The 12,146-nt window shown below is 40.6% G+C and overlaps 1 protein-coding gene across 17 annotated transcripts in view; it reads right to left on the bottom strand.

The window, feature by feature from the left end:
* The window catches only part of RBMS3 (RNA binding motif single stranded interacting protein 3), a 627,961-nt gene that overhangs the window by 425,235 nt on the left and 190,580 nt on the right, over positions 1-12,146 (bottom strand). For all 17 annotated transcript variants that reach the window (XM_074345363.1, XM_045520121.2, XM_045520114.2 and 14 more), the window contains one exon: positions 6,307-6,365. In XM_074345363.1, coding sequence (XP_074201464.1) covers positions 6,307-6,365 — 59 coding nt within the window. The remainder of the gene's footprint in view (positions 1-6,306; positions 6,366-12,146) is intronic.

Below are 12,146 nucleotides of genomic sequence, written 5' to 3' on the forward strand. Positions count from 1 at the left end.
AAAACAAAAAACAAGTAAATCCTGCCTTCGTAATGTGTGGTTTTAATTGCACAGCCTTAGTCTGGAGGCAAGGCTGCAAATGAGGCTAAAGCAAGTGTCTCAGAGAAGACCAAGTCCAGTTTCCTGGGTTCTCCACCGACAGGCTCGATGCCCTGAGTGAGTTCGTTTCAAAAAGTCACCTCCAAATACCCTTTCCGTGTCTTTCCTAAAAAAAGCAATGGCCAGGAAGCACTCTCTTCCACCTTTTCTCTAAAGGAGCAAAGAGGAACGTTCTGCCCTAACTCATTGCTGTTTTCATCTAGCATTATTTTATGGAAACAAAGAAACATACTCCTGTGTTTTCTGTGTTCACAGAAAGAACAACCAAAATATAAATATAATTGAAACCACTTTCATTTTTCTAAGAGCTGTGTTTTTTGTTGTTGTTGTTGTTTTTTGTTTTGTTTTTGTTTTGGGGGTTTTTTTGCCTGAAAAGACAATATAACAGATTGGGGAAAATGTACTGTTAATAATAATTTATCATCCAGATGCCTATTACTTTAACACAAACCTTTTTTTTGCTTAATATTGCCAGTATTTCATACAGATGGTCAACACGAGCGACTATTGAGCGTTATCCATGAATTAGCTCATTTAATCATCAAGTACGGCTCTACTGTTATCATCATTAGACAGACGGGGAGACTGAGGTACCCAGCAGAGCTGAGTGGCTGTGCCCAGGTCACACAGCCCCTAAGCGGGGAGGCGGGGCTCAGACCAGGCGTTCCAGCTCCGCCACCGACACGACCGAGAGCAGTGCTGACTCTCAGGTATTTACGTAGCTCCATAACGACTGCATACAGTCTTTTATATCCTTCCATATTCATATAACTCCCTATAATAAACATTTCCACGGCTCAAAGTAGTTCAGTCTTCTCGGCTATCATGGTAATGGCTGTATAACAGTTGGACACAGTCCATCAGCTAGAATTCTGATGTTCCCGATATATGTTCCCATATAGAGAATAAAGGAGTGCTAAGAGTGAGCATATGAAAGTTAAAAAAAATATATCTGAATAAAGTACTTGGGGCAATATTCTCAGCAGAATTATCAATCTCATAGTACATGCCTTATGTCTCTTTTTAAGCTGATTTTTTAAAAAGGTGCCACCAATTTAGCAAGGTGCCAATGAAGGATGGATGTATTATGTGTGACAGTAGCCTGCATGGGATGGCCTGTGGGTTATAACGTTTGGTACCTGCATGGATGTAAACCATCACTGCACACTGCTTTAAGTTGCAGGCTTCCAATCATTCACGAACTCATCCTGAGGACACTATCACTTTGTACCCTCCCAAATGTTTGTTTGTTTTTTCCCTCTGCCGTCCCTTCTCCCACTAGACGTCTAAGTGGAGAGTTCTCCCTGCTCCTAACTGCATACGATTTCTCTGTCACCCAAAAGCTCCAATATGAATGTCGCATCATGAAGTTTGATAACTAGTGCCCCTTCATTTCTTGGCCACGGTCTACAGACTCCCGGTCTCACTCTTACTTCTCCACAAATACCTTCTGGACCAGTTAATGTTTCTAATACGACTCCTGCTCCAATTCTTGGCTACTGAAAGAAATCTTTAAGCGCTGGTCCAGTGCCTTATCTCATCAGCTCCCTGAGGCCCTCACTGATTTTCCTCACAAACTCCCAACTTGCTCCCTAGTTCATCAACAACCATAAGCAACTTCCCATAAGCGTGACTGCTCTCTCTTCCAAACCATACGTAGTTTCAACCTGCAACCATTTCAGGGGCCATTTTTTCTGGAAAAAAAAAAAAAAAAATATATATATATATATATATATATATATATATATATATATATATATATATATATATATACTCCAAATAGGACTCAGAATATCATTAAAACAGTATCTCCCCCAAACCTGGGAGTGACGGCACTACCTCTCTGATCACGGGTGCTTACTTCTAGGATGCTCCCACCACGTGCTGGATGAAAGTTGTGATTCAGTTATTACTGCCATCCACTGGCTCCAAATCCTGTGGCCAGAAAAGGCACCTGGAGGCTTTGATTGGTGCAAAATGACCACATGATTGCCCTGCCTATTTCACAGCACCCTCAAGGCAAAAGATCTCACAGCCCTCTGTCCTCCCGTAAAGTCATCCTTGACTGCCTTTCTGTTCAGTGATCTCCCCAGGTGGTCCCATGGTCCCTCTCTCCCTCCTCCCTTCATTTCTCTCTCCCTGTCTTATCCTCTATCTCTCCCTCCACTTTCTCCTTCCTAATTTATCAGTGCTTATTATATCTGAGACCAGTAGTCTTCGAACTACTTTTTACAACCGTATTACTACAAATAAAAATATTTTGGAGCAGCCAACCACATAGCTACATATTTATTTGTTTAAAACATGAGCATTTGTAAAATTATAGCAATATATACATTATTAAACACATGCTGAATTGATATAAAACAGAGATATGTTCTAATATTTTCATCAAGTATTCCCAATAGACAGGCATGCATTCCCCTGTAACTTCCTGCTCTGAAGATAAGTTTCCTAGATTACACAGGTCCTGACTTCATTAGTTTAAAGGTCTCTTTGGAGACGGATAATTAAATAAGCAGAAAATGTGGATAGGACTGTTAGAGAAGAGATAAGAAAGGCTTAATTTCCAGAATATACAAATAGCTCAAACAGCTCAATAACAAAAAAACAAACAACCCAATCCAAAAATGGACAGAAGACCTAAACAAGCAATTCTCCAAGGAAGACATACAAATGGCCAATAGACACATGAAAAAATGCTCAGTATCGCTAATTATCAGAGAAACGCAAATCAAAAGTGCAATGAGGTATCACCTCACACCAGTCAGAATGGCCATCATTCAAAAGTCCACAAACGATAAATGCTGGAAAGGCTGTGGAAAAAAGGGAACCCTCCTACACTGCTGGTGGGAATGCAGTTTGGTGTAGCCACTGTGGAAAACAGTACGCAGATTCATTAAAAAACTAAAAATAGACTCACCCTATGATCCAGCAATCCTACTCCTGGGCATATATCTGGAGGAAACTCTAACTCAAAAAGACACCTGCACCCCAATGTTCAGAGCATCACCATCTACAATAGCCAAGACGTGGAAACAGCCTCAATGTCCATTGACAGATGAATGGATAAAGAAATTGTGGTATATTTATGCAATGGACTACTACTCAGCCATAAAAAAGAATAAAATCATGCCATTTTCAGAAACATGGATGGACCTGGAGATAATCATACTAAGTGAAATAAACCAGAAAGAGAAAGAAAAATACCATATGGTATCACTTACATGTGGAATCCAAAAAGCAGCACAAATGAACTTATTTACAAAACAGAAACAGGCTCACAGACGTAGAAAACAAATATGGTTACTGGGGCGGGGGAAGGGGGTGGGAAGGGATAGATTGGGAGTTTGGGATTTGCAGATACTAACTACTGTATATGAAACAGACAAACAACAAGGTCCTATTGTAGAGCACAGGGAACTATATTGAATACCTTGTAATAGCCTATGATGAAAAGGAATATGAAAAGGAATATATATATATATATATAACTGAATCACTTTGCTGTTCACTAGAAATTAACACAATACTGTGTACTGACTATACTTCAATAAAAGAAAAACAAAGTAGACGTAAGGACACCCACATTATTTGTCCAGATCGCGTCCCCCGGACTATCAGGAGGTAACTGCTTACGGACACTCTGGCCATCCCTTCCAGTTACATCCCTTCCTTCTCCAACCTTACGCTCGTGGTGAAAGGGAACAGTTTTTCCAGGTGACACGATGGTTGTCACCAGTATTTCACAGTGACAAGAGATGCCTGCATTCTCAACTTTGCCTGGTGGAGGGCCCCTTCACACGGGCCACCCCAGCAATCAGACAGGCGGTGGGGTCCCCTGGGGTCCACAGGGCTCGCTTGTCTGCAAAGCATTCGCATTTCTGATGGGTGTTCCATCAGTATGACTGATGGCCTGGGTGGAGTGCCGCCATCTTCTCTGGTTGTTCCTATACACAGTTTTACCCACAAGACTTTGGAAATGGGTGGGAAACTAGCCTTCTAATGCTTCTAACATGCCATATGCTTCCCACAGCCAAGAGTGAACAGTAGCCCATAGTCATGGCCCGGCTTTGTTTGTATACGTTCTCTAAGATTCAGTTTTCTGCTGCCTGACCTCACGGGCCCCACTCCACACCCTCTACAAGCTATCCTTGGGTGTTACGATCTGCTGCCTTGACTGCGGACACCATCGTAACTCAGAGCTTTCCTGTAGCTCCTCCTTGACCTCTCCCCTAGGATGCTCTGCCAGGACCCCTATCTCAGCATGTCCAGTCCCTAAATTGCCACCTCTCCCCCAAACCCACCACTGCCGCTGGGCTCCTTCCCTCAGTAAAGGGCACAGCCCTCTTCCTCAGTCACAACAGCTCAACAGGTGGGCTTTACTGCATGCATCCTTTAAATTTGATGGAGAATATTTAATTCCACCCTTGAAAACTCTCAAGGTGACCCCCTTTCCTTTTCTCCAACAGTGCCTGGGGGACTTTCTTTGTCTTCCTTGAGATCTATGGAGGACTTCAAATCTGCATTTTGTTGTTGTTGTTTTGTTTTATAAGTGAAAAACAATCATATTAATACTGTATAAATAAAATGGCACAGGTGCACAGAAGAGAAGGCATGAGTTTAGCATAAAGAATCTGAAGCAGGATTCAAAGGATGAGAATAATCTGGGGGAGGGAGAAAAGAAAAAAGATCCAATGCTGAAAGAAGAGTTCAAAAACAAAGAAGTGTGACAATGTGTAACTTTTTGCATTTTTTTTCTACCTCCGGGTTTCCCTTCTGCAACTCAGTTTCACTCAATAACTTTTCTAAAACACAGAGAGAATCACGTCTATCATTTCTACTCAAAAAACTTCTAAAGGTTGTGGACAGAATCAAGTTCAAAATATCCACTATAACTTTTTCAAAGCCTCCAAAATCTTGACCCCTCCTTCCTTTTTTTCTACTGATATCCCTTCCCATTTTCCTATTCCAGGTGTGAATCTGCTCAATTACATGCCGAATTTCTTTCTCCTGAACACCAACCTTTCCCAAACCCACCCACCCCGCCTTGCCTTTACAAACTCCCTCCCCTGAAAGGAGTCTCCATGTTCTCTCATAGCGCATAACCTCTATTACAGATAACCCTGCTACACTCTCACAGGCGTTAGGCTGATGCACTGATCCTGATACACACATCAGGATTCGTTTCTTGGTTTTCTTAGTGGTTTCCTCTTCAACTAGACATCAAACTATTCGATGACAGAAATGATGTCTTCTTATTTTTTGTCTTATAGTAACTAAATACCTAGAGCGTTTGTGAGTTTATAGGAGACAAAGAATGCTGTTTCTTTTTTAATTGCTGAACTGAATCTGACTACCATGATCCAATTAAGCTGGGATATGCCTGCCCATATTGTACAGGAGTTCTAACCCTTGTGCACGTTATGTTTGAATATGAAATAGAAACAATGTTTAGAATGGTCTCGGCTGTACCATTTCTTGACGTTGCTGTTATAAAAAAGACTGGATTAGAGGATCAACAAATAACACACGTTACAAGAAGTATTCCAAATTCTCCAGGAAGAACTGAGTCATGTAAGAGAGACCATAAAGATTTCACAAATAAATTAATGCAATCCTTCAAAGAATGCGTGATTCCCAGACATGAAAAAACATATGAGTCATGGATACAGTCAGATAACTTCAGTAATATTTCCAGGAAAAAAACAAAAAGAAGCCTTAATAAGATACGAATTCTGAGATCCCGTGAGATGCTGACAGCTGAAGCTTAGACACCATGGACCCATCAGTAAATTCATTCCTTATCAACCGATGTAGCGAAAGCTTTAAACAACAGATAAATTAAAACGTGTTTTGCATGGGGAAGTTCTCCCCAGAGTTCTTCATTTTTCTGTAGGAAATCAATTTGCATCACTGATATCATTCAAATCAGACAACCCAAAGTTGTCAGGAGGTAATTTAGTTTTATGCTGAAGCAACTGGATACTCGTTCTGATTTGTGATTTTCATTTTGTTTGTTAATGAAAAAAATTAATGAGCAACGTTACTAGAAATACAACCCATCAAAGCCCCGACATCATTAAAAAGGTTTGCCAGCTACTGTACATTGAGATCCTGTGCAGCCGGTACCCAGGCCTGGCCTGGGAGGAGCCGTCACTGCACCAGCGCAGGCAAGCGCTCAGGTGCAGATGCCCTGACACGTACCTTTGCATTGATTTGTGTTTTTGTCAAGAATTGCCTTTGTGGATACAATTTTTCCGTACCTGAAAGAGAGAGAGAGAGAAAAGAAAAATCCATGTTATTGTAGCCCAATGAAGACACTTAAGACAGCGTCACGAACATCGGTGCACACGCAATTGAGCAGGAATAAACCAAGCAAACGAGACCCAACTCCCATTTCACAGCTGAGTGATTTTTTTTTTTTTTCACCAGTTCCTCTTTATAACCCGCAAATGTGCTTCCTTCCCTATGTAATCACTGGGTTGAGCCTTCAAAAAATAAAGCTGGCGCGCTGTCAGAGGTGGCTGAGAGTGGACTGCGTGTGACTGTAATCGAAGTAAATCACACTGGGGGTTCACGGGGAAAAGCAGGGGCCTGGGAACCAGGCTGGATGGGGCTGGCCCCCAGCTCTGGGGTTCACCTAGTGCTGTTAACTCTGAGCCACTGAACACAGCATCTCCAAGCCAGCTTTCCCCTCTGCAAAAATGGGAATTGCAACAGTCTTTCAGGATTTGGGAGAGGGTTAAATTGAAATTTTGAGACTTCCTCACAGGTCCTAGGACAAATTGGACTTTAATTTTAGCTACTAAAGATGTATTACCCTGTAAATTAACTGAGGATCAGGACTGTTTTGTATTCTCAGAGCCTTACACCATTGGTAATAAAAATTTAACAAAGGTTTGGCGTAAATAATGAATGATACACATTATCAGTGGTACTTCATCTGTGGCTTGGTTTCTACCATAAATATCCATATTCATCATAAATGTATTCATTATTTTATCATCTCTTGCAAAAGACCTAGCCTAGATTTTTTTAAGATGGGTAATATGAGGGATGACTCAATCTCCTCGAGCCTATTTTATGAGGTATAAATGACAGGACCGAAAAGATGATCCCCAAAGCCCTGTGCTGCTTTGGGATCCCACAAAGGATGCTCCGGAGTCAACACAAGCTCACGGAGAAGTTATAATGCAAATTTAAGTACCAAGTTTATTAACAAGTCATATTATGTTCAAGATTTTAGCTTTGGTCATAAAATACTTGGCAAGTTTACCTTTAATTCTATGTTCTTAAGGAAGGGGGGAGGGTACAGCTCAGTGGTAGTGCACATGCCCAGCATGCACAAGGTCCCAGGTTCAATCCCCAGTACCTCCATTAAAAAATAACTAAATAAATCTAATTATCTATTCCCCCCAAAACAAAAACAAACAAAACCAAACAGAATCTATGACAAATATTAAACATTCCATGTATTTATGAACTAGGTCCCCTATCACCAATGTTTCATTTATAATCACCTTTTAACTATATCATTAATTCTTTGGAGCATTTTGGTGGTCATTTATTAAAATTCTCGTGTTGATAATGCATAGTGCTGGAAATGCCTTTGCCCTCCCCCCCCTTTTATTAAAAATAGATTTGCTGTCATTATAATAGTAGTATCACTTATAGACCTGAAAATCATTCCAACAGGAGCCGAACTACTGATAGGCCACAACAGAAACAGGAATCATTGTAGGAGGTGAGATGGAGGAGTCTGAGACGGTCTCCAGGTGGGAGCTCCTGCCTTGCAGACGTCAGCTGAGCTGGGAGGGAGCTGTCTGATGCTGACCCGGGCGGATGCTGCCGGCACCACCCTGACCTGGCCGCTGCGTGCATCCTTAGTGCGGCTGCCTCTCCTGCACCGTTATAACCCTGCAGTAACCTCAGTCCAAGAGAGCTAGGGCTGAAAGGGAAGCGTCTATTACTATTCTGCAGATGCTGAAAGCATGTTCTAAAATATCAGTCACCTGATCAAAATGAGACGATTTGTGAACGTTACAGTAGGGACTTGGAATCTGGGATTCTTTAGTTTGGTGCAGTGTTGACCTGTCCTAGCAGGCAGCCTCCAAAACAGGAAAGCTACACATATCAAATCTCCTTGGTCAGTCAGCCTTCACGGTCTTTGGGTATTTGACTCCAGGGCAATGTCGTGTAGTCATTAAAAGAATATACTGTGGCAATAAGCCACCCTGGCTCAGATCTCAGTTCAGCCTGGGTATGTTTGACTGGCTAAGTGAGTCTTACATGCTCTTTGCATCATTTCATCATCTATAATGATAGACATCAAATTTTATTGATTTAGATGGTTATTTATTTAAAATGATATACATTTACTTATAAACATACAAAATGGCGATCATAGCCCCTCCCTCAGAGACAGAGAGCGAAGGCAAGTGAGGTTTATCTAGAATGCTGGTAACAGTGGCTGGCATGGAATAAGTGCTCATTTAACATTAGTTCTTCTTGCAATGACTTTCTTGCTGTTACCTGCTATAGAAAAGCATCTCCGGGGTGGGGGGAGGGTATAGCTCAAGTGGTAAGGTGCGTGCCTAGCATGCGTGAGGTCCTGGGTTCAATCCCCAGGACTTCCATGAAAAAAAAAAAAAAAAAGAAACATAAACCTAATTACCTCCCCATGCAATAAACAGAAAAAAAGCATCTCCAGCCCTTGGCATTCTCTGAGGTAGATAAGAAGTGGAAGGGGGTAAGGTTCTGTCCCAAATGACAGCTTGAAACACTCCCACTTAGTCAAAATCTTCCAGTAAGAAATTTAGCAAGTAAAGGTATTTGCTAAAAGGATGGTTTACATGTATAATTATAATTTTTTAATATTGGGGATTTTATTAACTATGTCCTCACTGTACTTAATACAAATACTCAGAGGTTCAAAGCTTTTTTGAGTTTGTTTATTAGTCTTTTCAAAATGTCTACTGCCTCCTGCCCATTTGCATTCATATAAGCCCACTCCCTCCAAAATTCTTGCCCAAGTCCCAGAAACCACAAATACCCTCGCTTTCAAACCCTACTTCACCCCAAGAGTTTCTCTTTTAGGATAATCAGTACAGTAACATTATATTTTGAATAACCTCTCTAGTGAACAGTGGTTAAAGTTACTTATAATCATACTCATTAACAATAGTAATTTTTGCTAGACTTGGACTTTTAAGACAAGTAAACATTTGCAAAATTATCTGAATCTTAAGAGTAGAAAACAAAAAGGAAAAAGAAAGGGAACATTTGCTGAAAATGTTCCCCCACACAAAGCACTTATGAATACAATACGGAAGAAGAAAATCCAGAAGAAAAAAGAAAAAAGAATTTAGAACATTTATCACCAGCTCACATCAGGCACACAAAGCCTGAAGACACAAATCCTTCTTAATTGGTTTCTAAATCTACTTCAGAAATTTTTACAGAAATACCTTCTAAATCAAAAATTTAGCTCTGTCTTTTAAAGAGGAAATTGAAAATCACTGTATCTCATAGTGAATTATCTCTCACATTGGACTTTTAACCTACGGTGTGAATGTTGTCCACTTGCATCAATATTACAAGGATGTCTTCTCCTTCATTAAATATAGTATATGGAAAAAAAATCGCTATCATTTTTTTTACAGCCAGAAGAGTGAAATGCTTTCTTTCGTAGAAAGCATTTGTGACTATTTCAGCAAGCAACATTTTAAAACAATAATTTTATCACTCAGAAAGTACTACAATACTACTCAATGGAAAACCACACACACACACACACACGCCAAAAAGCAAAGTGTGCTTTTTTTTTTGACTTTCCTATTCCTAATTACACTCAAGACAAGATTTTTTCCAATACCACAGAATCACAAAACAATGGAACACAACTTTTCTGTTTCAGCCTTCACTCTGTCTGGAGTTACAGGAATTGCATTCCTTGGCCCAGGTACAATATTCCACATGAACAATTATTTCGCAAAGTTAGAATATGCTTTAAACAACAAGGGAAGGTATTTAATGGGCCATTGGTTCCAGTTCATGTCTGAACTCTCACGATGACAAACAGGTGCTTTCTGCATGACTGGTGCTGTATCCCCGTGCTCTGCAGAGCCAACCACTGATGGAGGTAAATCCAGTTCAGACTTTTTTTTTTTTTAAAGATCCAAACCACCATGAACACAAAAACCAACAATATAACATACCTGTGAATACACATTATATATTATATCTCTATCTATAATTATACAGAAGATAAAACCATATCAAACCTCTCTTACTGATGCCTTGCCAAAGTTTACTAACAGACTGGAATAAAAGCTACTATGGAGACTAAAGATACATTTTTACGCACTCTGAAGGTACAAAAATATTTCTAAGGTAAAATTCTTCCTCAACTTCAATTATATCACTTATGAACTTTTTCTCTATTGAGGGTTTAGATCAAGACCTTAAGTGTTCAGAAAGCTTTCCTTTATGCCACCCTCGAGTGGAAAGCAAAATCAGATGCCAGAGAAAAATATGTGACCAAATTACTGAATGATGCCTGGGAACAGACACTGAGCAGGGGCCCCGTGCGCGCCTGGCACCAGGGGCGTTCGGAGGAATCCGATTCTGTTTTCCATGCTTTCATTTCCTGACGCTAGAAAGAGATAAACTACTTCCCGCAGTCAGCTTCCTCGGGAGGTTTCAACTTCTTGGTGGAAACAAAGAAATGAACGCCTTCTTTAATTAATCATAATTCTTTCCATCTGGGCATTGGAACCTTCTCCAGCCAACAATGAGAAGCACCTTCTACATTATACCTGGGGCACTTTTTGATATGAAAATATACACCTCCACATCATATCCACACGGTCACCAACCGTCCTGCGTGCCCGCACATTCTCCAAACACACCCAGGTCCCAAATAGCATTTTCTTCCTATTCTAAGACTTACTCTATAAAGCAGTAGTCAAAGTGCAATGATTACCCACTTCTTATATTTTGAGTTTTCAAAACCGAGTTTTATAAATTCATGTGTTGTCTATCAACTCTCCAACATGTTTTTCCCCTAGCTTGTCAATACAAATTGTACATTTAATCTTTTATAGAAAGACTCCATCCTTTCTGGCATTTACTCTTATTCTTAAAATGCGTCTGAGCCATTCGTGGATACACTTGATTATTCCATGTACAAGCCTAATTTAAACTAATGGCATCTCTTATTTTCCAAAATTGAAGAGAAAATAGAGCTATTATGGGTCTACTCTACATGAATTATGAAGGCACCAATTTGGGGGGATCTTTCTATAAAAGAAGTTATTTTTAAATCCTTTTGCTGAATCACCCAGCATGTATATTAATTCAAAAAATACAGGCAGAGACTGAAAATAGTTTCCTCAGTCAATTAACTCCCAGCCAACTCATTTTTCACACGCCTTCTGTATTGATACCAGACAAGAACAAAATTATTACATTTATTTAAAGGATAGAACGTTATCCTTTTAGCCATTGTGGCTGGTTGCCCACTTCTAGGTGGCTCGTTCATCCTTTGACGCGTGGGGATGCTAAAGGAATGCATCCATGGCGTTAGGGATCCAGGAGGAATATGGCGGGGCTGCGTCTTTGAGGGCCACGTTGGCCAGGTTTCATCTACAGGAGAGCAAGTCCACCACTCATTAACATTCTGAAGCATGAACAAGTTCATTCCACAAACAAGTGGTCAAAGCCAGGAATAACTCCTGTGAGCTGAACTGTGTCCCCTCACAATTTATATGTTGAAGTCTTAACACCCAGCAGTTCAGAACGTAGCCATATCTGGACAGACAGCCTTTAAAGAGATCAGGTAAAACCAAGCCACATGGGTGAGTCTTCATCCAATATGCCCGGTGTCCTTATAAATTAGGACAAAGGCACAGAGGAAGGCGATGACCATTTACAAGCCGTGGAGAGAGGCCTCAGAAGGAGTAACCCCGCCGACACCTTCATTTTGTATTTCTACCTTCCGAAATGAGAAAATACGTTTCTGTTGTTTCAGGCGCCCAGTCTCG

The sequence above is a fragment of the Camelus bactrianus genome, chromosome 17, assembly GCF_048773025.1.
Source record: "Camelus bactrianus isolate YW-2024 breed Bactrian camel chromosome 17, ASM4877302v1, whole genome shotgun sequence".
Taxonomy (NCBI): domain Eukaryota; kingdom Metazoa; phylum Chordata; class Mammalia; order Artiodactyla; family Camelidae; genus Camelus; species Camelus bactrianus.